Consider the following 24,464-nt stretch of genomic DNA (forward strand, 5'->3'; position numbering starts at 1 on the left):
GAATAAATAAACAGCTGTTTACGATGGGCGTGAGACAGGAACCACACAAACCTTCAAGGAAGAAGAAGAGTCGGATGATGTCGGCTGACACTTCTTCAGAGTAGAGGGCACACTGGTACGTGCCCTGGTGCTCCTCACGAACCATTGGGATGGTCAAGTTCGGGTCCACTCCTGCGGTCAGGTCTTCAAACTCTGTCAGCAGCCGAGTCTTCACCTGGACATGAGTCAGCTAAATTACCTTTCCTACAGGGCCACATTATAAACCATGACAGTTGTGAGGGGCCGCCATGGTAAAAGAAAGACATCGACGGCTACAAAACATGACAAAAAAAATCCTAAATATATACTTCAGTAACAAGGAGAAAATGGACCTAAAAAGGTAAAAATATTTCAATTTATATGCATCCTATTTGAATATAAATCAAACTATGGACCAGATATTTAAAATTACATTTTCATTTAATGTATTTTTAGGAACACTAAAAATGGCATTTAAAAAGAAAAAGAGAGATTTTATTCTTAAAACAAGAACAAGATCAACTGCTAACTGTAAAATCAGTAAACTCATCGCCAAGGACGTTACGGGATCACGGGCGCTTGTGTACAAACTGTTGCGCAACAAAATGGGAGCGGAGGATGAGACACATTTGGGGTGACGGGGTTGCAGCTTCAGTGTGTTTCAAGCGGTTGCTATAGACATAGAACTACTTTTGTAATGCCCCATGAACAACCTGCAAACGCTACTGCCATCTGCTGTCCCACCGAGCTCAGTGGATCGGCACAAAATGCCTATACAGTCAGCGTTCTCTGAGTGCAAATGCAAAATGGTGATATGTGTTTGAAATGCTTACACCGTCGGCATATCTCCAGACCACCGCAATCTTTCCTGGCAAAGGAAATCCCACCTCACACTCCAGGTGGACTCTCTGGTTCTCTACCACTTTGAGTACTTCAACTGAAACAGGCAGATATATATATATAAGACGGAGCTCACTGCCCCTCATGGCAGGGTCCTCCAGCTGCCCCCAGTTGGTAATGCCCAGTCTCAGAGGAGTTAAAGAGATGAGATGCTCAACAGAGGCTGCACCGAGGAGAAGACCATAGTGTAGGGAGTCAACTGTCACCTAAAGACTTGCTCAGTGTGTCAAAAGTGAAGGATCAAGAGCGAGAGATTAGACAGGTGAAAATACAGACAGTTGAGGAAGTGTCACCAGGATTACGGCACTTTCGGATGTGGAAACATAATCCTGACAGCGATACTCACATTCACAGTCGATGGGCAAACCACAGCTCCGGAAATTGCAGGTGGAGCAGTCATATGGACCGTCAGGCTGGAACCCTGATATTTGCCGTGCAGAAAGTGGGTTGTCATCTCAGCCTGAGTGTTGATGTGTGTGTCAGATGCATGGATTTACCGCATTTGCCGGTACATTTGGCTGTGAAAGAAAGCACATCATTTCCTCATGTCATTCTTCAGAAGGACACCCGAGGGTTAAACGGTTGACATTTCCACTCCTATAGTCGAAACTGCCAAGCATGTGATGTCATGTGATGAAGAGAGCAAGATTTGTACGGTTCGCATGCATGTTTATGTGTCACAGGGGAACAGAGAGAGTTATAATGATGCTTCAGGATCATTTTTGAAATGAAGAGGGCGGGGAAAACCCGACTCACCTCTGGGCAATTTGGAGGCGGCTGCGATGAAATTCTCTGCAAACCTCTGAAGCCTCTTCTCACCTACAATTCCAGCAGAACAGAGGCGTTGAGAGTGAGAAAGACACTTCTTCATCTTCTTTGTTTTTGTGACAGTGACAACACTGGAGCGCTTTACATTCAGGTCATGCTTTACCTTGCTTCACACGGTTTTTCTCATATTCATCTTTAATGGCATTGATTTCATCCATCAGGATGTCCTTCAATTTCGTGTCATGTCCAGGACCTGCGACGGAGATGGAGAAATCAGGAGTGAGATCACGTTCATGTTGACCTGGTATATTCAGTCTTTTGGATTTAACGTGCTTCTTGACACAACTTCATATTTGGGACGTTGTATACAATTTAGTTAATATTGGTCTTTTTTCTTCTTCTGTTTGCTTCCATCGATCAGTTTATAGTCAGTTTTGTGTGAGTCAGCATGTGACCATTAGCTTGTTTTCTCTTTGTTTGCTGTAGCGCTTTGTGTGTTGCCATCTAACTCTTGAACTTCTGGAGAGTCATCTTCAGTTTCTTGAAAACCCTCATGTTGTTAACTTTTCATATATGCCACATTCCCATGATCGCAACGTACATGTCCCGGTTTAAATGAACTCCAGACTGAAGTTGTGCAGCATCAAAATAATGCTAATGTGGTTCACGTTATCGCGGACAAAAACGGTGGACGATTCTTTGTGACGCCATCTTGAGGAGACCAACATCTCCATGGCTTTCAGTTATGTTGCATATTCTTCAACTCAAACCAAAGTCACCATTATGTCAGGTAACAGACGAATAGAGGGTTAGGGAGGTCATTAGTGTTGGACAAAACTAACCAAGTAGTGAACTTCATCAGTTAAATCCAGATATTTTGCGGTGACGTGACGTCACTTCTGTGCGCGCGCGAATCATTAGCTTAGATGTCCTATCTACCATATAAAGTAGTTCATATGGACGTTTACTGCTTGTACAATTAATGTCCAGTGAATATATTCACAGCAATGTTTTCAAATGAACATCACACTCACCGACTTTGCCAGCTTCGACCACTCTGGGGTTGTGCGAGACGAGCTGGTGGATGGTGTCGAAGCACACCTGCACTGTGAAACTGAGCGCGTGGCAAAGAGTCATAGTGTCGCTCATCTCAATGAAACAGTGGTAGCATGGCAAAACCGGGTGAAACAGCAGGCTCGCGAACAGCATCCACAGCGCCGACATGTTCAGACGAACGCGCGCGGAATGACTAACTGACTTGCACGCGCCCAGTAAGAGCGAAGTTCGTGACGTTACAGAGGCGAATACAGCTTCTCTTTCCACACCATTATTGACACAGTGGAAGATCCGGTTTTAATGTGTTATTAAGATGCCTGTTTGATTCTTTATTTTGTTATTTATGAATAGTACACTCTTTCAGATTCTTACTTGAAAGAGTTTGACAAGGTTTACAAGGTCAGAAAAATAACATCTATGTCTTGGTTTGGTCTGAGGAACTTTATAATAAACAACTTTCGGATGTTCTTCATTTTTAGATTTGTAACAGCATGTACAAGACTTCACACCAGCTGTAATAAAACACATGGACAGACAGTGACTTGATGTTCGCCCCACCACTACGCTCTGTCACCTACCCATATATGTCACCCCGGCCCTGGCCGCACAGAAGTGGCTGGCTTCGCACTCTTCGGTGGAGCTGCAGGTTTCTGAGATCATGAGGGGGCAGCTGTAGCAGGTGAGGCTCACGGCTGGTAGGCATCTCACCAACACGACCATGCCACACCTTGGAGCAAGTAAAATTACTGAGAGTAAATTGCAAAAGAAAAACCAGTTCCCGATTTTGCTGACATTAAAAGAAAACTTTTCAAATTCTAACTCTTGGTTGTCAGCCTCTTAATGGACTTTCTGAATAACAAACCAAACCAAATGAAGTCATCATTTCCACGTGACAGTAAATAATGGTGATGAAAACTTACCTGGGACGTAAAGCCCGAATCCGCAGATCAGCGCAAGAAGATTCATGTTGAGATTCATGCCCAGATGAGAGAGACACTGGCACACACAGCTTTAAGTATTGTATTTTTCAGGGAGGAGTCTGACGCTACCGTTTGTGGAGTTGTCGGTGATTTGCGCTTCGGTTTTACATGAATTTTTCTATTCAGTTCAAAGGCAATCAACCACTGTTGTGCAATATTTACATGTGGTGTTGGTCATGATGTGATGGAGCAGCTGATTCAATCATTAAACAATTCATGAAACAAACGTGGTGGAAAACAAGCCGTCCTCAGTCAGCAGACATGGACAGTTGAAGAGTGACTTCTTTAATGAGAGATGCGAGGGACATTTGGTTCAAAACAAAACTGAACAAGACGCATCCCAACAACATGACACCAGAGACGGAGCAGGCATCAGCACAGCAGCCGGCTGTACTCCGAGAGGGCAGAGGATTTTTTAACTCCGTCCCAGATCCGAGCTGCGTAGTGGAACCTGAAACAAGAAAACTCAACTCAAACCAGGGAATTAGAGATGATTGGACAGCCACACAAGGAAACATGACTTCCACTGATCTTTTGATGTTGATCTAATACATGGCGACAGGATCTGATGGACCCAGAGAGGGCTTGACTGGTTGAACCAGTTTGGTGAGCCTGGGACTAGACCATCACCAATACAAAAAACAACTTCTGCTTGTCACGGCACATTGAGGGACAGGCGGAGAGCAGCATACCAGTTTTTCTCAGTCAGGATGGTGTGTGACAGCTGGCAGCGGGGCATCGCGAGGATTTGGCTCCGGAGCTTGAACACCATCGTGGAGAAGGAAGGATGGCCCCTGTAGCCCGGCAGTAGTGAGAACAGCGGGTACGTTCCTGACCCTAAAGATATGGACAGAGTGCTGGCTCATGATGACGACACAAAGCTCGTGGAAACATTCTCACTGACCTGCTTTATTCAGCTGATCCTCCCCGTCGCTCTCCTGCACAGGAAGCAGGAACATGTTGACCTCAGTGGGAAGAAAGTCCTGCCCCAGGCCGGGAAAGATATTACAGTCTAACATGGACAAGGACCCTGGAGAGAAAGAAATGGTGATGTAGCACTGTGAGAGCAAAAAACCATCATCAGCAACATGGCGGAGGAGACCTTTATATTTTAAATGCGAGTGAGACATCAATTTGTCCACCACCACATGCATGTTCTTGAAATTCCGTGGGCAGAAGTCCTCTCTCCTGGTCTTGTTCTGAAGAAACACTGCACAAAATGGCACAACAAAAAGAGCTAAAGAGTTGTGTCAAGTGTGCGTCTCTGCGTGATGTGATGTGATGTCCATTCACCTATATGTGGGTAATACTCAGCCCCATCGTCGTTGCCAGACGAGCCAGAGCTGTCAGAGCTCGCAGACGGAGTTGAAGGCTTCAGCATCTCCGCAGTCTGTAGAAACCTTTTTACAGGCGATAGGTTTGTTTGTTAAAGCACAGTGATTATTGTTTAATGAACGACAGAAACGGATCAGGATGTAACTTGTGTCAGCCCAACTCGCACGGACGGCCACTTTAAGCCACCCCCGACCAGATAACAGCTCTGTGTTTGGTGGACCTCAGGTTGCACCTGTTGAGTGAACTACTGTACTCACTAAATAAATTAAGTAGAAAATGAATAACCGCCGCCGATTCTGCCTCCTAACACCGCAGACATTGATTTTTTTCTTTGAAGCAAAATCTGCATTTCAGTCTTTCATTAAATACATCGGTCCGTCACTTTATTTTTGAATTGGATGCATTTTAAAACTGCTTCCTGGAAACAGCAAAGCTTGAACACCATACAAGTGATCAGGTTTTGGTACAGTTTAAATCACCAGTGAATTTAATGTTGATTCAAAATATTCAAAACTCATGACTTGGCAGGCTGGATTCACTGAGGTACCAGTTTCTAGACCGTTGGGACAGCAACAGCAACATCCACATTGTGGTTTAGCAAGAACAACATAATAACCTCAATGTTTTTTTTGTTTTTTTTTTCAACCTGCTCCCTACTACCCAAACACAATATGTATATTTACACATTTGAGAGTGTAATACTTCAGCCAATATTTGCTGAGTGAAGGACTATACAAGCGGCAACAGAGAGGGAAGTGATGAGAAGAAATCCTTGTTGCAAATCAGGTGAACAGGAATGTACCTGTAGAGGTTGAGATCAGTGAACCAGTCCTGCACCACGATAACCACATGACACACTGTGAACAGGAAGGCAGCGATCTGAAGGGACTGGAGAAACCACAGCGGCACATTTGTTAATAATTGATATGTGTATGAATTGCATCATATTCTTTCCACAATTGATGCAATTCAGTTTTAGTTTGAAGGCGTTTTAAGAAGCCGTTTAACTGCCCCCTACAGGGCGCAAACCAACCTGCATCTCCACATACGTTGACGGAAGGTTGTACTCTGGCGGCAGCTTCCGATCATTGTTGATCAGATGATCGAGGCTGGATGGGCTCAATATGGGCTGAGGGTGAATAAACAGAGGTGCACTTCAGTACCTTCATTTTGTCAGGCTGAGGGAAAATAGGTAGGCATGCATGGGTTCCCCTTGAATGACTTATCTCTGCATCACAGCATGCAAAAACTTTGATGTTGTCCCACCTGTGTGTCCAAGAAGATGACCCTTTCTTGCGTGATGAAGAAATCGATCCCTGTGCTCTGGTTCCCTGCTCTTTCTTTAATCTCTTGTGTCTGTGCTCTGAATACGTAGCCTCTGAGGAAGTACAGCAAAGAAAGTCTTCAACCATCTTAACAAGCTAAAAAGGCCACACTTTCTGAAAGACACATCAAGAAAATATCATTTTTAACTGAAACGGACAACAGCTTCAACTCAGAGGTGAGCGTCTAAATGTTGCTTGCCAAAACACTTCATACCTTTGGTCTTCTTCTGGTGTGTTTGCAGACAACAGTGACATGACTGTGGATTTCCCGGTTCCTTGCAGGCCTATGACACCCACGACCAACATGTCCGTCTGATGTCGCAAGTACTGAAACATATTTTACACATAAATATGAATGATAAATCTAAATCTAATCTAAAGGCAGAGTTGCTTCACCTCCATGGCACTGTCGCACCAGTTCATCTGATCATCCACAAGCTTGATGCTGTGCTTCATCTTCTCAGCGGGGACAAGTTTGGCCTGGCCAACCATCGCTGAAGGAAACATTTGGTATCATCTGCACGGTCACAACAACTGTCTTCAATCCTTCGTGACTCACGGTCCACTGTGCTGCTGGACGCTGAAGAACCCATTCCTCGATTTTGAATCTGGTACACAGGCTGGGTCGGACGCTGCCCTTCCCTCTCTATCTTAGATGGTCCAGAAGGCTGTGCTGCGGTCTCTGGAGGGGTCCCCGGTTTAGTCCCATCATCTCTGGCTTTCATGAGCATGATTGGCTTCTCAATGACCGGGACTCCGCTCGCTGGTGTGCTCTGAGACGTCTTTGCCTTGAAAATACCAATCAGAGTACGCAGATGGAAAGGTTTGTTCAAAGCAGCCACCATTTCTTAGTCATAAAACAAGTGTAAAACTCACATTTGTGACCAGTACCACTACGCATAAACCACAATGATGAAATGACACTTCTTTCTTTGATCGGCTGTGCCGTCCTCAATCTGTTCTGAATTGACTATATGCTACAGTTTGACTGCTTGAGTGGTCAATTTAAACCTTTTTGTTTCACTCTTTTGACATTTGAATAATTATTATTGGAATATACAAAACCCATTATGGCACAATCAATATTTTGGCTGGACGCAATGGAGCAGCACTTAGCTGCATATTCGTAAGCATAAGTCTGACACACACCCTTTCACCTGGGGGCTTGGCAAGGATGATCGGGGTCTTCTGTATGAGTGGTCCAGGTGGATCTTCGCTCCCATCCTAAACACGTCACGATTAGCCTCACAGGACGAAACCAGCCGCGTCGTCGCATGAATGAGCGCTCACCCTCCGTTCCCTCGGCTGGTAGTCTCTCTCACGACTCGGACCGGAGAGATTTTGCCCTGGTGGTCCAATAATGTCCCGCTCACCCCGTCTTCGCCTCCTCCTGCGGCCCGGCCCGTACATCCCAGGCTGACTGTGACCGGATTCGGACATGACTGACCGCAAACAAGCCTGGCACCGGAGAGTGGCAGCAAACAAGAGCGGCGTCTACTGAGGGCACTTAAGAAAACCTCAGGCTAAAACAAAGCTCCATTAGGATAATGACACACTTCTACGTTTGTAATAAGCGATCATTCCTCTTAAGCTAACGCAGGTATGTCGTAATAAAATGTAATTTCAAATACAGGTAAGGTACATGTCCATGTAAACAAAATCCAAGACGACTGGACCAGTGTGTGTTTGTTTTGATTTTCCAGTTAAACCGGTATCATTCGCGACCTCCCGACTTAAGTGAGAAACTAAGTAACCCCGCCCGCCGTTAAAGCTACAGGACATAAAATCTAACGCAACGCTGTTCGCTTTCTAAATTAATCCGCTGGAAAACGTTGTAGTAAATTAGTTCCGAGATTATTGTGGCTTGACGCGAGTACTTAGTTGCTTTATTCACGATGGATACGATGAGCGACGACGGTATCTGAAATGAATTACATTTTGATTACATCGTTGATTATTCGTGAAACTATTGACTGACCAAATGTATATGTACACATTGATACGAACAGCACAGTAATCTCATTCATGAGTGGAACCTTCTTCTCGTAAAAGCAAAACACAAAAACCAAATGCTGGTCGCCCCAATAATTTACCGGAAGAAGAAATGAAGTGGAAATACGGACAGAACGAGAGGAATGTCAAAATGAAATGTCAAATTTCTCATCTCAAACAAATATTTGTTTAAGGTTTCGAGAAAATGCAGATACACCTCAACGAGCACTAGGTGGCGGTGTGCGTTTCATAATGTTCACCCAGCCGCCAATACATAACAGAAGAAGAAGATGGCGCCACTGTGTTCCGGGCAGCACTGTGTTCGGACGCTGTAAAATACTTAAATGTAAGAGGTGGTCCATCTAATCCAACAATTCTTGGCGCGTAATGATCATAATTTTGTCTGGCTAGGTTTTGTTTCTGGATAGAAATTCCTACTAACGTTTGCACTGTAATTTAGATCCTGGTGTCAATGTGGAATAACAGTGTTGTTTAGCTGTTATGCTTGTGTCGACTAATATAATGGTATATTACATACAAAGCCGGGTGTTTTCGCTCGACGTCTTAAAGCGCCACGCTTTTAAACTGGAATGACCGATGTCATCGCTGACTGTATCATGCATTGTGCAGTGTTGTTTTGCTACAATTCACCGTGTATCTAATCGTGAGTTTTATAGCTCACATCTTTAAAAGAACCCTTCATCCGTGGAAAGGTTGTGGATGAGAAAAACATCTGAAAACACTTCGTCAAAATTCAAGGCACTTTATAACACCTGTGGTTATGAAAAAGTTGTTCAGTTTGCAGTTGATGTCAAGGTTGGCCAGATGAGGATGCACTTTTAATACAGTGATACAGAAACATTTAATGCAAAAAAATTAAAATAAAAATGAGAATGTTTTATATTTTAATATATTATACTTCCTGTCAACAAAGGACCAAGTATAATACAGATCATTGACCTGTGAAGGCCCAAGACTCACAACATTAACTGACATTTTGCATAGGTTTTTCAATGTTAACCCCCCTGTTGTCCTTTATACAATCATACAATCTCTTTCTATGCTCTGGATTAGCAGGACCATCTGCACGTTTCTCAGACGCTGGCTGGTGATAGTGTGAGTCTCCAAGCATCACATGGAGCTGAGTGGACGTCAGGAGAAATGTTGGGTTTGTGGAGAGACCTTCGGCAACATAGCACTCTTGAAGACACACTACAAAAGCCACATCAACAACAACACTTGCCACATCTGCAACGTGACCTTGGAGTGCCAGAACTCACTCTCCACACACTTGGTGAATGTCCACTCCCCGCCGTTTTGTGAGCACTGCCATCAATCGTTTGCTGACGTGTGGGAGTTGAACAAACACGCAGAGACGTCCTCTTTGTTCAACAACCATTCTGAGGAGGTGATTAAAGCGGACACTCCAGGGAGGCAATGGAATGACAGAGCTCGAAAACATCCTGATGCAGAGCAAACCGCTGCCTCTGGTGTGGACTATGTGGTCAGGGAAGATTCTCAGGATGGTTTGCCATCGAAGGAGCTGCTGGAAGGAGAGTCAGACAATGACTCTGACTCCAGTTCAACTGATCACTCCAGCGATTCATCGAAGAGTCTGCCTTCTAGAAAAAGCCGTTCAACCGTCTTCAGTAACTCATTTTGCAAAGTGTGTGGAAAAGGGCCTTTCAAATTTGTCAAGCTCCATCGACGCCACTGTACGGGGGCCAAGGTTGAACATCGATGTTTACTCTGCAACGCAACCTTTGAAACCTCCTTAGCTCTGAATGAACACTACCTTCCTTTGTATTCCTGTGAGATCTGCGGTCAGATTTTCTCTCACCAGACTTTGTACCGACATCACAAATGTCCGAAAAGGAGCGGCACAGGACGTGTCCTGTTTTGTTCAACGGTGATGCCTATTGCTTGTAAGATCTGCAAATGTTTCTTCACCAGCGAGGCACATTTGTCGAACCACATCACGGCAGCTCACTCGTCACTGGTCCGCACCAAGGTGTGCATCATCAAGGGCCACTCGGGACACAGTGACAAAAGCATTCTGTTGACGTCTCAGCAGCTTCCCTCCACTTACAGTCCTGCCGTTAAGATCAACAATGGAGGAATTGATGGGAATGAAACCAATGGCAAACCCTTCAAAAATTCAAGGCCCAGCTCTTCCTCTTCGCCTTTCAACGGAAGCCGGCATCTGTCCGCTGAGCTGCCCTTCAAAGGCGTCAGTTCAGGTAAACCTGCCGCTGCAAACACGTCGTCCAATCACCTTGTTTCTTCTGTGTCTCAGGCTGCAGCGGCAGTCCCTCACACAGGCCGCGCGCCAGCTATTCTGGCTCTGTTTGAGAATTACAGCAAGGAGCTCGCTCTGAGGCAGCGCTTGAACATGGATTGGCGCTTGAAACCGTGCTACCGCTGCCACCTGTGCTGTGCCACGGTCAGACAACGCTCCTTCCTCATCCTCCACCGTTACCGCCACAGAGGCAAGCGCCTGCACCACTGCCACTGCGGCCGCAGATTCGCTCAGCGCCTGTACCTGCTGCGCCACTGTGTCCAGCATGCCGAGGCTGTGGACTACATTTGTGCGAGCTGTGGAAAGACATTCACCGGATCCAAACGCTTAGCAAAACATTTACGTTGCAGAAAGTTGCTGGAGGACACCAAACCTAACGGTTACCACAAGAGGAGGTGTGAAATGTCATTCACCTGCGACTGTGGACTGACTTTTTTGAGACCTTCTGCATACATTTGGCATCACATTCAAAAACACATGGACACCAGACATTTGAGAAAACGCCTAAAGTAGTTTTAAGGTGTCGTGGATCTTGCTACTTTCTCATGTTTATCAGATCGAAGCCTGCGAAACGCCTTTCTGCCGCATGCCCTCCAGTGTTCGTGTGCGGTTTTCCAGAGCACAGCTGAAAAAAAATATCGTTTTAACTTTAAACTGGTTATGTAGTTTGTACTCCACAAGATGACGCTGTTCTGTTTTCATGTATACAATTCCTAGTGATGGCCGAGTGAAGTTTCGTGAAACAGTGTCCTTATTTTAGTAGCCTACTAGGTAGCACTCTCTGATCATACATTTTTGGATTTGCTATTTGCTCATTTCAATAAAATCGTATCTGTTTTCAAACCGAGAGCGCCACCTACTGAAGACTGAAATTGAGGACGCTGCTTCATGAAGCCTCATCAGCCCATCAGTAACAATTCCTGCTTCAAATTCTGACTTGTATCTTTGTTAGCACCCAATGTATTTGAAAATAAAGACTTTTGCACTGTAGTGTGCTTCCTCTGGTTTATTTGTTTTCCAGTTAGATCATCTGTGTTTCTTATTCCACAGGAATAAGGCAGTTTTACTATATACAGCAAACAAAGGCACATTTCTTTCAGGATATTGCATATAAACACCCCTAATGTTGGACAGATCTTCTGCCCCCGTGGTTCCACTCAGCAGACAAAGTCTCTTTCTCATTGTCCTGATGACTTCACTGAAGCTTTTTTTTTATCCTTGTCACCTGAAACCACACACATGGTGTTATTTGGCTGAGTGTGCGTGTCCCGTGTTGATGCAGTGTCAGTGTGTTTTCACCTGATCTCAGGGTTCTGGGGATGCAGGACGTGAGACAGCAGTTCTGACGTTCGCTGGAAGCAGTGACTCAACTCTTCAAGCTTCTGCTCCATGGAGATGATTCGCTGCTCCAGCTCCCGATAAGAGTTGTTCCAGTTAGCGCTCAGGTCGCACATGATCATCTGCATCTGTCCACACAGGAGCAAACACCATGCAGTTAGTTTCACACAAGATTTCACAGTTTTCCTGCAGAGAAGTGAGGATTTCAAACGGACTGTTTTGTAGATGAGATGTGCAGTTCCAGTACATACAGCAGGCCTGGCCGACCTGCTTTCCCCAGTTTTATACTTTGTCATTCCCGAAACTAAACGTATGGCATGTGTTTCACCTATGATTCATTGTTGATCATGGTGTAGTCTGTTTAATTCAGTGGAGTCAAGATGAGACGCTCCAGTCTGCAGCGTCGCTCACACACAGACCGCGGCCACCAAAGTAAAATATATGGCGCACACATTTCTATCTACACCGCTTGATATTTGGAGGAGGATCATGGTAAAATGTATGAACAAGAGACATACGGCGGACGCGTAGCAGCAACCTTGTGACACACAGAGCTGTGCTTTCACCTGAACAGCTGGTCACATGACCAGCTGTTCAGGTGAGACTTACAGCCTTATGTATTTGTAGAATGTGGCTCTTTTCAGCAACACAGTAAAACAATGTGGCTCTTAGCCTCTGACTGGTTGGCCTGTATGTCATACAGGTTACTATGGAGGATGATGGTGTCTGACTGCTGACCCCAAAACATACTTTGAAATAGTTTGGACTGAAGAACAAAAAAAAGGTCAGAGTGCTGCGCTTTTATTTACGCTGGAAAAGGGTTAGGGTTAGGGTTAGCATTTGCAGTGGGTCTCTGTTTGAGACAAATTCTCAGGGCAAACAATCCTGCAAAGCAGCCAAACGTAGATGGCAGCACTTTGATTCACTTAGAAATAGATTTACACATACTTCACTTTGTATTGAAACAAAGCAGCTTCGGAGACGAAAGATGATCATTTCATTTCCTGAAGCGTGTTGGTGACCCATCACCTCTGATCTCTGGCTCACTTTGCTTACCTTCGGCAGGTCCACCATTTCACTGACGTAATCTCTCAATTTTCTCTGTTTGAGGCGTAAATGTCGAAACCTGCAGAGAAAGACAATCTTTTTCTGTGTTTCTGTGTTGTTGCTTTTGCTCCGTTTCTGTCATGAAGCGATCTTGTTTTTCGTCACCATTCAGGTGCTGCATGTAAAAGTTGAATAACATGTTCATTATTTCTTAATGAAAGACACGGAGCCTGTGGTGCGTTGGGCCTGGCACGTGGCGCACACAAATCAAAACAATATGAGGAAGACAACAAACGCACACCTATTTTTAGGATGTTGAATCACTGCAACGCATGTCTGTGTTCTGTAATCCATGAGCAGAGCCAGTGAAATAACTCAAAGCAGAAGTGTTGGTGGAACATTCTCTGTCCATGAAGGGATTACTGTAGTAGTGTAGTGGGGTCAGTTATCTGTGACTCTGAGGTTCGCTATGTTGACCTGTCTTTCGTGAACTGTGAAATTAGCATTTCAGCACAACACCAAACTCACACTCTGATGGCTTCCAGAAGGCAGCGCTGGTGTCGCCGGTGCTCGCCGCCGTTACCTTTCACCAGATTAGATCGGTGTAGCAGCCAGCACTCCCTCAGCACGTTAGCAGCAGCGTGGCGGATCTGCAGGACAGAAGTCAGAACCCAGTGGAAACTCGTCAGTACTTGCCTGAACTGCTGCCCCCATGACCCGACTGCAGACAATAAAAATTACAACTGAAAAAAAAACACTTGAACCGTGCATGTTCACGGTACGGTTTACAAGTATGAACACATTGCAAATCCACTGAAGGATGAAGCCGAAATGGACTTGGCACACAGTACACAAAACAACACAGCGCAGGCCAATCCGAACAGCAAAGTCATCCCCACACCTTCACTGCACTGAACCACCAATCCTCCGAACCCCCCCCCAGCTAGTCCTTTGTGATAGTAGGGAGTCCAGTCCCCCAGTCACTGAGGAGAAAGAAGAACTGCGAAAGGTCAGTTTCAGCACCGCTGGGTTAAGGATGGGGACACCCATTTCACAGCGCCGGTCTGGTCTCACTCAGTGGGGAAAGACTGTTGTTGTTATGCGTTGTCTCAATGGAGCATCCGAGCATCACTAAGGTCCAGCGACCCGATGGTATTCACTATATGTGTTGGCTGGAAGCTGGTGGATGAGGCACCAGTGAGCACTTACTCCTGGGTCTTGACCTCTAAGGTTGCTGTTCGATCACCTAGCTGCACTTCACTCTTTGATTCTATTCGTGTCTGTTTGTCTTCCTGTCAGAAGCACTGTAAGTGTCCTGTGATGATGTCACTGTGCTCTGTTGTGAGGGTTATTATTAGATCGTGTCAGTGTCCAGATGTCTTCCCTTGTTCCCATCAGTGTTGAGCCGCTCAGAGGAATGTCCACACACACACACACACACACACACACACGAATGCAAGCACCTTCCAGTGGACCGGTACTGACAGGATGCAGCCGAAGAGGAAGCGGTTGTATCCTCCAGTGCGCGCAGCATTTATGTGAATATAATGTGAGCTTATCAAGCGCACTGTTTTACAACTGACACAACCTGAATTAAAAAAAAAAAACAACGCAGAAAACACACGCAGCCTGTTTCCTGCACATCATGCTGCGTCCTGAGCCGACACACGTTACTTTCCTTCCCGAGGTGAAATTATTTCCGATTTGACGCTGTCATGCGTTTGTCCCTTGTCCGCCGGTGTGTTGATTATTTTTGGAAAATGCGGTTATTAAAAGAAACAAAACATGTAAGAGTTGTGGAAAGTTGTGACGGCGACATCCTCATGCTTCCTGCTGCAACACAGGAAAATTAAACTGTTGGGCTTGGGACCCCAAACTGGGTCATCAAAAACAAAACGTGTTTTTTGGTTCAGATGTCTTTTGTGCTCACCCCTTTTGAGACTTGGATGTCCAGCATGAAGAAGTGCACATGCTTCTCTCCTTTGTTCAACGCCAGTTTCTTGGTGACGACGGCGACTAGCATGGCGGTGCACGCTACACCCTGAAACCCGACACAATGTCTTCAGTGGAATTCTCCTCTGAAAAGATTCTGGTGTCAATCATGATAAATTCTCAGTCTGAAGTATCAGAGGAATGTTTGAATTCAATATGGCTGCCGTGTGTGTCATTAACGCCCATAGTGCCAGACGTAGGAACACGCAACATACCTGCGTTGCTCTTTGTTGGCATCCGTAAGCAAGACAGAAAGGAAAGTGTTAGTTTGAGGACATGAGTTCTGCAGCTGTGGATGATCACACCACCTTAGCCGGGACTTTGTGTCTCCAACGTGGGTCTGCTCCTGGCCTCCACCCAGTTGCCCAGAACACCAGACGTTGTTATGCAGTAGCATTGGGGCAACCGTTTATGTCAACAAGCAAAGTGTGACTCGCAATGTCAGCGCTTCCTCACGGCTGTTGCTCCGCCTTTTAAGGTAGACCGTTAAGGAGGACCAAGAAGGATGTGTAACGCGCAGAGACACCTCTACGCTGGGAAAAATCCTGGGGTGAATATCGCACTGGGAGACATATGGAACCTCTCATCACTACGACATTTTGGGGGCGCTGCCCCTCACTCACTGTAGAAGTTACCGTGACTGAAACGCAGTGACGCATCATTCTTTGCAGTGTAGAAGGAGCGGCAACAGACAGACAGACAGTCAACAGAGAAATGTGCTGCCTGTGGAAATGAAAGTGAAATGGGAAGCATCAGCATAGCATGAAGCAAAGTCATGGGGGAGAAGGTGAAGTGCAGGGAATAACGTGAAACAGAAGGCAAAATGCAACGCAAGCAGGGAGAGATCATTGTTGAAGAAATGTCCACCAAGGCAAACGTGAGCAAACATGAAAGAACATGGAAGAACAAAAACAAAACAATTTGTGATGCTTTTATCAGCTGAAAATGCTTATGCTCAAAGTCTGCGTCCATACGTGAGTTCATTTATCTGACTGACAAAATAGAACCCAACCTAGTTACCATGACTCCAGTGAAGAGACACACCGTCTTGCCACAACTGGTATGAGGTGACACGTCCCCATAGCCCACCGTCAGGAAAGTGATGGCGATGAGCCACAGTGCGGTTTCAATCCTGCCGGTCGGCTGCGTTGTCTGCCTGCAGGGGAGGAGAAGGAAGAGAGGATGAAGCAGGTCTGACTCCACCTTGTTGGTTCAGATGACCCAAGTGTTTACTAGAGGGCCCCGAGTGACACAAGTATATATCTCTTTGTCTCCCCCTTTGGAAGTCAGTTCCTTCAACATAACAGCAAATAAAAATACATAGCTCACAAACAGTATTTTTAAAAATACTGATGGAATCTTTTTGCTAAACCTTATATATATTTTAAAAAACTGAAGCGAAATAAAAATAATGCAGATATTTTCTGTTCTGTGACAGAGGTAAAATGACAATAGAAATTGTGACAGAATGCAATATTTAAACAAATGGTACTTAAGAATTAATAAGTATCAGGTACCAGCATCCAGACATAATCAACAAATATATTTTAATAAAAAACAAACAAAAGGCCTTCTATTACTGCGCCAAATATTATCACCCATAAAAAGCACACACAAAACTATTTGATATCAATTAAATCCACGATTCAAATTCAGTTAGGAGTGGAGCAACGTTTCCAAAAGTTAGAAACTATTTTAGCAGCGACAGCTAAAGAAGATTTGGTGTTCCTTCCGTTTGAGATAACTTTGCTATCTCAGATTTGTCTGTGTTGCTCTCTGAAGCTTGTGGCTTCAGCCACAGCAAAGCTCTTGCGATGAAGTCACGTTTGCAGCTTCATCTGATAAGCTCGCAAAACTTCTTTACGTCTGCCAGTTATGAAAATGTGCCAAAAATCCCTTTGATGACTTCTTCCTAGTATTAGCATTAGGAAACAACGATGACTATCACGCCCATTTAAAATTCCATTTGAGACCCACCAGCCATATCGGTCGATCACCGGCCGCCCATCAGAAAACTCTGGCTTGTGTTGCTGCAGATCAAATGTGGCCCAAGTTTCAAGTAAGTGACCAGGCCAGGGAAGGTCATTGGAAGATGCTAGCACTTCCTTAGATTCATTTATTTCTCAGCACCCATGTATATTTGAGGGATGGGATCTCATATGTCAGAATATATTTATTATTCAATACATTTATTTATATCTTAGTTTGATTATAAACTGGGCTGCCAATTGAAGCTTTTAATCTCAGTTAACACATCTTGAAACATCTTCCTTTAAGCTACATTTAGAACAGATGCAAAATGTGTGATTCATAATCTGGAGTCAACTCAGCAATATTGCTATTAAGATGAAACGTTTTAATCTATTGACAGTCCTAATTTAAAAATGTCATGTGAAAGCGACATGTTATTCCATATATTCTAGGTATACAAACTGCTAAATATGTGAATGTGAAAGTCTTTTTTCATTGTTCACCCTCCCCCTACATGTCCATTTATTCAGTATTATTTCACATTATTCTCCCTGTACATGTCCTGTCCCTATTTCCATCTAAATGTATCTATCTCCAAATTCAGCTGCATATCGTCACTACATAAGTGAACAATTTCTCATCTGTCTTGAATCGTAATTGCATCTCATCCAGGCAGAAACAGATGTTTGCTGGTTGTTGAGGCAAGCAGAGGGTTAGTTGTTGTGGAGCAGTGACCATTAGGTTTAAAATGACATGTTTGCCGGACACCACTTCAGCCAGGATGATGAGGTAACCATGACTTAAAGTGACAGAAGAGTCACAAATAAACAGCAGCAGTGGTGTTTTGGTCGTAAGGCTTGAGAGGAGTGAGTTTTCTTAAAGAAAAGAGGAGCATTTAAATCCTAAATATCCAAATATATGCAAGGAAGCGAAGGTAGTTGTTTTTTATTAAATAAAAAGATACATTATTAGAATGAAATTGAAGGTGAAAAAGAAGTGATCTGAACTGAATGAAAGGCGCCGTCCTCCCAGGTGTGTCTCTGTACCTCTCGCACAGTGTGAGCATCCAGGACGCCGTCAGCCAGAAGAGCAGGATGAAGCCCAGCAGCGTGCGGGTCGGGTATTTGTTCATCAACACCTTGAGAACGAAGCGGGAAGTGAAGTTGATGTTGTTGAGCGATCCGATGCTCCTGTAGGAGGCGCTGAGGAGCACTTTGCTGTGCAGCAGGACGGCGCGGTGCACCAGGTACAGGCGCAGGAACATCAGCACTGAGAGGAGCAGCTCCACGTCAGTCAGGGTCCCTCTGTGAGACAGGTGATCGCACAGCGGCGCCGAGGAGGAGGAGGAGTTGGTGTGGAGTCCCCACTGCCAATACGTGCCGACGGGGTGGATGGAACACACCATCAGCTCCAGGGAGATGACGAAAATCCTCTGGCTGGTCATCGCAATACGCCAGTCCAGCTGGTTGTGATCCATGATGAACAACTGGGGGAGAACACGGAAACAAGAGTCGCTCAGTTGAGTTAGATCCTCTTGTCTCCATGTGCTGATTCACCCAGGAACCTCATTGGCTGTCTTCCTTTTCCTCTTCCATCCGTTATCTCCATCGCTCACATGAGGTGTCACTTCCAGTGAAAACCTTTGGGTCTCTGACTCTTCTGACTGTGACTCCTGAGTCTTTACACATACTGCCCTGTAACACTTCTCCTTCTCTCTTGCTACTGCTCTGATGTCACCCGTCAGTCTTCCTAAATATGATGCATAAATATTCTTTTTTTATGACTTATTAGGTATTAAAGTAAATTTTAAATAAAAAAAAATGAATCACTTTACATAAAACAACTACAAGAATGGGTTATTAGAAGAAATGTCACAATTTTTTAAAGCAATTATATAATAAATTAAATAATAAGGAATTGAAATTCCTCAAATGAAAATGCTTTTACACAATTGTTATTTTTTCATAAAAATAAATATTCTATTCTTTCGATGACATTTGATAACTAATCCAATCCACGGTTTATAGACTCTCATCTGACCTTTTATTTGTCATCACTTCTTACCTAACATAACTAGCTGAATTAAAAATAACCCGCTGTATTTTTACCAATGTTCCTCGACTTTCAAAAGAGGCAGAGGCCATTTTTCAGCTATTATTTTAAGTTGAACTTTGTTTACGTGACGCACATGGAGGGAAAGCTTGGCAGACATTGAACTTGGTTGAGCATGAAGTGGAGCAGCGCATGTATCAAATATCCCCTCCAAGGGCTTTTCATGCTCCAATCACTTTAATAAAAACAAAAATATTAATGAACGCAACAGTCACTCAATGTATGCGCTCCTAATTTAAGCTTTTTCCCTTCCATACGGCCAAGACATGTTTTGCTCTGCAGCAGGGGAAACTGGCCGCACCCCCAGCTTCTTTATCTCCCCGGTGCACCTGCGTGGACCCATCTGCCCGACCCATCACAACACGGCTGATACCAGGTTTGTGCGTCTAGTCCAGGCCCGGCCAACCCATGCGGCTCTTTTCCCAGTTTCATGCGGCCCTTCCCCAAACTTTGTCATTCCCTAAACTAAACGTAAGGCATGTGTTTCACTTGTATATTATGTTCCAATGGAGGAGTTGAACCCATGTACCAGTCACACGGCTACTAAGACTAACCTTTACGGTTCCATGCAGCTGTTAACTGGATTAACTGTGCAGCATTGTTTAAGGGGAATTCTAACTTCTCTTCCTCAGTCCGATTTTAGCCGGACAGTAATTTGGTTTTCTGGTTTTGGACGGTCATGTGACCCCTCATGATAGACTCAACTATAGAGGTAAAGATCTCGGCCTTCCTTCCTGCCTGGTTCCCCAGTTAGCATAACAGGCTTCCTGTCCTTCTCAGGTCACAAACCCTCACAAGAACCACGACAACTGCTCACCCTCCGAAGGAAGTTCAGTTCCGATTGGCTCGGTTTCAAAGAAATGGTTCTCAACAACCACATGCCGATCTGAGCAGTGGAATCGAGGGCTTGAAACTCACCCTGATGTCTTTGTAATGGAAGGCAATGATGAGCAAGAGCAGACACCCAGTGGACAGGCTGATGCAGCAGTTGAGGATGAGGCCGACGTTTGAGCCCTGGTGCCATGGAAGTGGAGACATCAGACAAGGTACAAAAGGCAACACATATCCACATTTATTTTCAACCTTAAATCCAGTGCTAATCCGAATCCACTCCAATATTGCCACTGGACTTCTGCTCTCTCTTCCTGAATGAGAAATCTCGCCTCCGTTTCAGACTTGACCAGACCTGTTTGCGCTCAACACTACTCATTGAAATCAGTCCAAAGGTTTGGTAAAGGATTCAGTTTTCCACAGTCTTTAGTTCCTGAAGATAATTAGAAAACTCACACACACTTGACTGTTCGCCACATTCCGTAACAGAAATATCAACAGCTTGTTTCCTGGTTCGTTTTAAAAGGGCAGTGTGTCATTTTCCCCTCTTGGAATCGACCACAAATTGAGTCTCAGCGGGATTGACGCATGCTGAGAAGAACCTGGTAGATACATTAGGTTTGATGTTGGTTCAGTCATTTGTGGGAGTTCCTCCTTCAGTGACAAACTTCGTGTCTAGATGTCATTTTCAGCAGCAGCTCCATCATCTTCATCATCCTCTGCTCACCATCACAAACCTCACTGGTTGTCTTCCACTTCTTCTTCTCCTTTGTCTCTGCTCTCCACAAACCATGTGACCTCCCGGACTTAGTCTCCAAACTTCTCCTTCTGATAGACTAATTTCTGATCTTCAAATCCAATGATTACCTCAATATAGTCATCTTTGACTCTTATAACTTCCTGTCTTTCAACAGAAAAAAAAGTTTGACTTTTTCTCATAATTCATTACTAATGCTAAGTAGAACGTTGAGATTTTTTTAGGCCTTCATTTTCTTTTTCCCTCTTTTTTTTGTTTTTAAATTCAAATAAAATTAACAAGTCATTTTAACAGGAAATATTGTTCCTTAAAATAAACCAATAAAACATATTGAAAAATACCTTGTAATTAAGTTCCTTAAAATGAAAATAACATGTTGTTTTAACATTGTTCTTATCCCGTGATACTCAGCTCAATTTGCCGTGTTTATAATTCATATTGAGAATTGTTAAACAAAATTAAATAATATATGATCATAAATCATATTGTAAGCATATGTCATGGTGTAATTACACTATTTTAAAATATTCTAGAAACTCATTTTCTTCTGTCCTTCGGCTCCATGGTCCCTCACATTTCTCACAGTAAACAATGTGGCACCCTGGCTCATCTGATGCTGGTGCTAACAGAGGAGAAAGACCCAGGTTTGGAGAGAATTGTTTGCAGGGAAAGGCCACCCAAAAATGGGCGATCAAAAATCCTCTCAGGCAAAAATGGAAGAAGGACGTCTGAGGCTGAAACGAAACAACTTTTTTTATCTGATTTGGATTATAAAGGTATGATAATCTGTTTTTTTTCTGTCCTACTCAAACAATCCCAGCAGATTTTATTCAGGTCAGCGTTATCCCTCCTGGCGAAAGTGGGCTCAGGACATAAATAAAACCTCAAACTCCGCAATTATCCACTAAATGAAGTGGAAAGAAGTGGAAAGATAGCTGCAGGCTGCGTCAGCGATCCCATTACAGGAGAAAATACGCTTAAAATGCGGAAAAATGCTCCATAAATAGCTGGTTTTTTTATATGGAACCATGAAAGGGTTGTTGAAAACCAGTGATGGACAAGCCGCGTCTCGAGTTTCTAACTCAGAAGATGTTACTTTATATTCAACAGTGCAGTCGGCTGTCATTCATTTCGTCACTCGAATGGCAGGGGCCATTCTATTTCTGAAGGGGCCACATTATCTACTGTGACTGGGGCCATTAAGCTGAAAGATAAGACAGAAGAGTCTTTATTTTTTCTACTACAATGAGAAAAAGAAACATGCTATAACATTATATACTAAAAATATGAAATTGTATTATAAATATATATAAAGTATATTACATATAAAGTCACAGTTATTTAATAACTTTCTCCTGTAGTTGAGCTGTGACCTCATGAGGGCCACATAAATACAGGCAAATGGGCTGCACTTTGCTCACCTCTGATCTGAAGTGCTTTTAAGCCGACAAAGGAAAAGCATGTGACACAAACAATGCAGAAGTAATACACGTCCAACACTGGTTTTCATGGCATCAAACTTTCCATAGTGCTACAGACAACACCTGCACTCTCAGATTGTAAACTGGACTGACTGCTGATGGTGCCAGAGCTGCTAAGTTCACCACCACGTTCTTCACCTCAGGCTCCAATTCTGTGAGCACATCAGGTTCATTCGGCGCGGCACTATTTCCACGGCTCCTCCAGCCCATGTCAGCTACATAAGCGGGTCTTTTCTGACACTGTCATCAGTCACAGCGTGCTATAGAGGTGGTCTGATGTTCCACAGCATGCATGAGAGCTTTTTTTCCATGTGGAACTGTAGGTTGGACGTGAGGGGGAGTTAATGATTGTTGAATGTGGGGCCTGGCATTGTTATCATGGAGGGATCTGCACACTAATGTCATGAGGCTGCGGAGCTACCGGTGCGTTTCTGGAAACTCACTCACTAATCAGGAGGTCGGAAAGGTTCAGGGCCCAGGTGTGGATTTTTGCAAGGCTGACTTCTGGTGGAAGAAAAAAATTCCACCTGATGTAGCCTGAGCTAACGCATGCTTCTCCACCAGAACCACCTTAGGATCATTTAGAAGCGGGCAAGAATGTGAAGTCCAATAACATCGGCTGGAAGCCAAAGACGGTCTGGGACACGGGTGTCCTTTCGTTTAACCAGCAACATTTTCTCTGCCATATGTCAGCAGCTAGTTAACAAAGTTGATAAAGTAAGCTTGTCTTCTCCTTCACTGAAATAAGAAATGTAAATATTATTATCTAAAGCCGAGTTAACTCACGATTCATCGCAAAAAAATCACTCTTTCTGTATCTACATTTCAATCTATTGAGAGCCTTAGTAAGTTTAACCTTTCTTCAGGTGTTGTGGGGTGATAAGGTCAAGTAACGTGACCGCGGACTTTTTCAATTGTCAGAGCATCATATTGACTTTTCTTGTTTCTTTAATATGTCGAAAAGGTTAGGTATTTATGAATTTTGTGACACTCGTTTTTTTCTTCTGGGTATGAACTAAACTGAACTAAAGAAGCGGGAGAGGTTCAAGGAGCAGAGGCAGGTTTTTCCAGGCCTGTTTCCAGGAATGATGGAAACAATCGCACATGAAATTAATAACCGCACACACAACAAGCACTTGACCAGAATGTGCGGCTCAAAAGCCTCCCCACATCCGACGCTCTGGAAACACCAAAGCGTTTTCATTCAACTGCCTCTGGACACTGCGGCATCCCACGCTTCCGTAATAAATTAACTTGTTAGAACATGAATTATTTGTAACAGATATTAATAAGGATCTGAAACTGTTAGTCCGCCTGTTCCTCTGACCATGGAAGTTTGTTTGCATCTCAGATTGGAAGTTCCAACTGACCACGGTTGACTTATGTTCATAAATTAGCTTGCAGACATCAACATTAGAAAAAAGGAATTGAAGTTTGCACATATATTTACTATCACTGTCTATCAGTGGTTGGAATGACGGTATTTGCGCAACTACTGTATTGCAGTTTTATTTAACTCCATGCTCTTCCAAAAAACCATGCCATACGAGCCTAAACATGTTACTTCATGAGACAAATTCGAGCGCAACGTACCGGGGTGTTAAGAAAAGGGCATATCTCCGCGTGGATGATCATGAGCAGGATTCCCAGCAGCGCAGCGCCCATCGCCAGCGCGCACAGACGCTTCTTGTCCTCCAGTAAAAGCTTCCTGTCTCTCAGTCTGTACAAGCCCTCTCCTTCCATCTGAGCCATCCGCTTCCCGGGAAACGACAGCGGCACTGACACTTGCGTCGAGTCCGCTACGCTGCGGTTGATCAAGCCCTCGCAGTTGACGCAGTTCATCTTGGAGCTGTTGAGCATGTTCTTCCCCCTCCACGACTGCGCGATCACCGCAGCTCCGTCTGTCCGCTCGCCTCTCTGCTTTGCTCCCGGCCTGGTGAACACATGGTCCCCACTGCTGCTCGGATCCCACTTAGACTCCCACCGACCGCAGTCGCGTCTTTACGCCGGATCCGTTTACACTGCGCACGTGCTCTTGTGTGCGTCACCGCGCCGTCTTTCCAACTTTATTTTTTCATGTCGTAATTTGGTCACCTCATAGTCAGTGGAGAATCTGCAATGGTTTGGTTGTAAACAGATGTTACGAATCGGTAGATTTGAGAAAATAAAAAAGGCGTCCTCGAGTCCAACACCAGTTCAATAGCGACACCTGGCGATGAGGACAAGCTTACGCATGTCATGTTGCGAACTTTCAAAAATAAA

At 44.4% G+C, this 24,464-nt stretch overlaps 4 protein-coding genes across 9 annotated transcripts; 1 reads left to right on the forward strand and 3 right to left on the reverse strand.

The window, feature by feature from the left end:
- Positions 1–67: 67 nt before the first annotated feature.
- spaca6 (sperm acrosome associated 6) lies at positions 68–2,965 on the reverse strand. The gene is made up of 6 exons (XM_053887404.1): positions 2,721–2,965; positions 1,850–1,939; positions 1,675–1,737; positions 1,416–1,436; positions 1,265–1,339; positions 68–955 (listed from the first exon to the last, which is right to left on the reverse strand). Exons 1-6 carry the CDS (start codon positions 2,908–2,910, stop codon positions 798–800), a joined length of 597 nt encoding a protein of 198 aa, XP_053743379.1. The 5' UTR covers positions 2,911–2,965; the 3' UTR covers positions 68–797.
- Positions 2,966–3,399: 434 nt separating this feature from the next.
- Positions 3,400–8,090, reverse strand: smg9 (SMG9 nonsense mediated mRNA decay factor). 2 transcript variants are annotated; one of them, XM_053887339.1, is made up of 13 exons: positions 7,673–8,090; positions 7,532–7,606; positions 6,942–7,170; positions 6,779–6,876; positions 6,597–6,709; positions 6,324–6,435; positions 6,091–6,186; positions 5,860–5,945; positions 5,016–5,122; positions 4,825–4,932; positions 4,627–4,752; positions 4,415–4,559; positions 3,406–4,173 (listed from the first exon to the last, which is right to left on the reverse strand). In XM_053887339.1, the coding sequence occupies exons 1-13, from the start codon at positions 7,820–7,822 to the stop codon at positions 4,095–4,097; spliced, it is 1,524 nt and encodes a 507-aa protein (XP_053743314.1). In that variant the 5' UTR covers positions 7,823–8,090; the 3' UTR covers positions 3,406–4,094. The 2 variants fall into 2 exon arrangements, with proteins under 2 accessions (XP_053743313.1, XP_053743314.1); XM_053887338.1 differs by having other exon boundaries at positions 3,400–4,173; positions 4,627–4,932.
- Positions 8,091–8,271: 181 nt separating this feature from the next.
- si:dkey-79d12.4 (zinc finger and SCAN domain-containing protein 10) lies at positions 8,272–11,657 on the forward strand. 3 transcript variants are annotated; one of them, XM_053887337.1, is made up of 3 exons: positions 8,272–8,720; positions 9,449–10,614; positions 10,671–11,657. In XM_053887337.1, exons 2-3 carry the CDS (start codon positions 9,510–9,512, stop codon positions 10,724–10,726), a joined length of 1,161 nt encoding a protein of 386 aa, XP_053743312.1. In that variant the 5' UTR covers positions 8,272–8,720; positions 9,449–9,509; the 3' UTR covers positions 10,727–11,657. The 3 variants fall into 3 exon arrangements, with proteins under 3 accessions (XP_053743312.1, XP_053743310.1, XP_053743311.1); XM_053887335.1 differs by having other exon boundaries at positions 9,449–11,657; XM_053887336.1 differs by having other exon boundaries at positions 9,452–11,657.
- On the reverse strand, positions 11,456–24,419 carry kcnn4 (potassium intermediate/small conductance calcium-activated channel, subfamily N, member 4). Of its 3 annotated transcripts, XM_053887375.1 has the most exons (9): positions 23,796–24,419; positions 20,052–20,147; positions 18,068–18,507; positions 16,071–16,206; positions 14,989–15,099; positions 13,587–13,708; positions 13,068–13,137; positions 11,973–12,139; positions 11,456–11,898 (listed from the first exon to the last, which is right to left on the reverse strand). In XM_053887375.1, the coding sequence occupies exons 1-9, from the start codon at positions 24,060–24,062 to the stop codon at positions 11,895–11,897; spliced, it is 1,413 nt and encodes a 470-aa protein (XP_053743350.1). In that variant the 5' UTR covers positions 24,063–24,419; the 3' UTR covers positions 11,456–11,894. The 3 variants fall into 3 exon arrangements, with proteins under 3 accessions (XP_053743350.1, XP_053743349.1, XP_053743351.1); XM_053887374.1 differs by lacking the exons at positions 11,456–11,898; positions 11,973–12,139 and having other exon boundaries at positions 12,697–13,137; XM_053887376.1 differs by lacking the exons at positions 11,456–11,898; positions 11,973–12,139; positions 14,989–15,099 and having other exon boundaries at positions 12,697–13,137.
- Positions 24,420–24,464: the final 45 nt, after the last annotated feature.

The sequence above is a fragment of the Synchiropus splendidus genome, chromosome 15 (genome assembly GCF_027744825.2).
Source record: "Synchiropus splendidus isolate RoL2022-P1 chromosome 15, RoL_Sspl_1.0, whole genome shotgun sequence".
Classification (NCBI taxonomy): Eukaryota; Metazoa; Chordata; class Actinopteri; order Syngnathiformes; family Callionymidae; genus Synchiropus; species Synchiropus splendidus.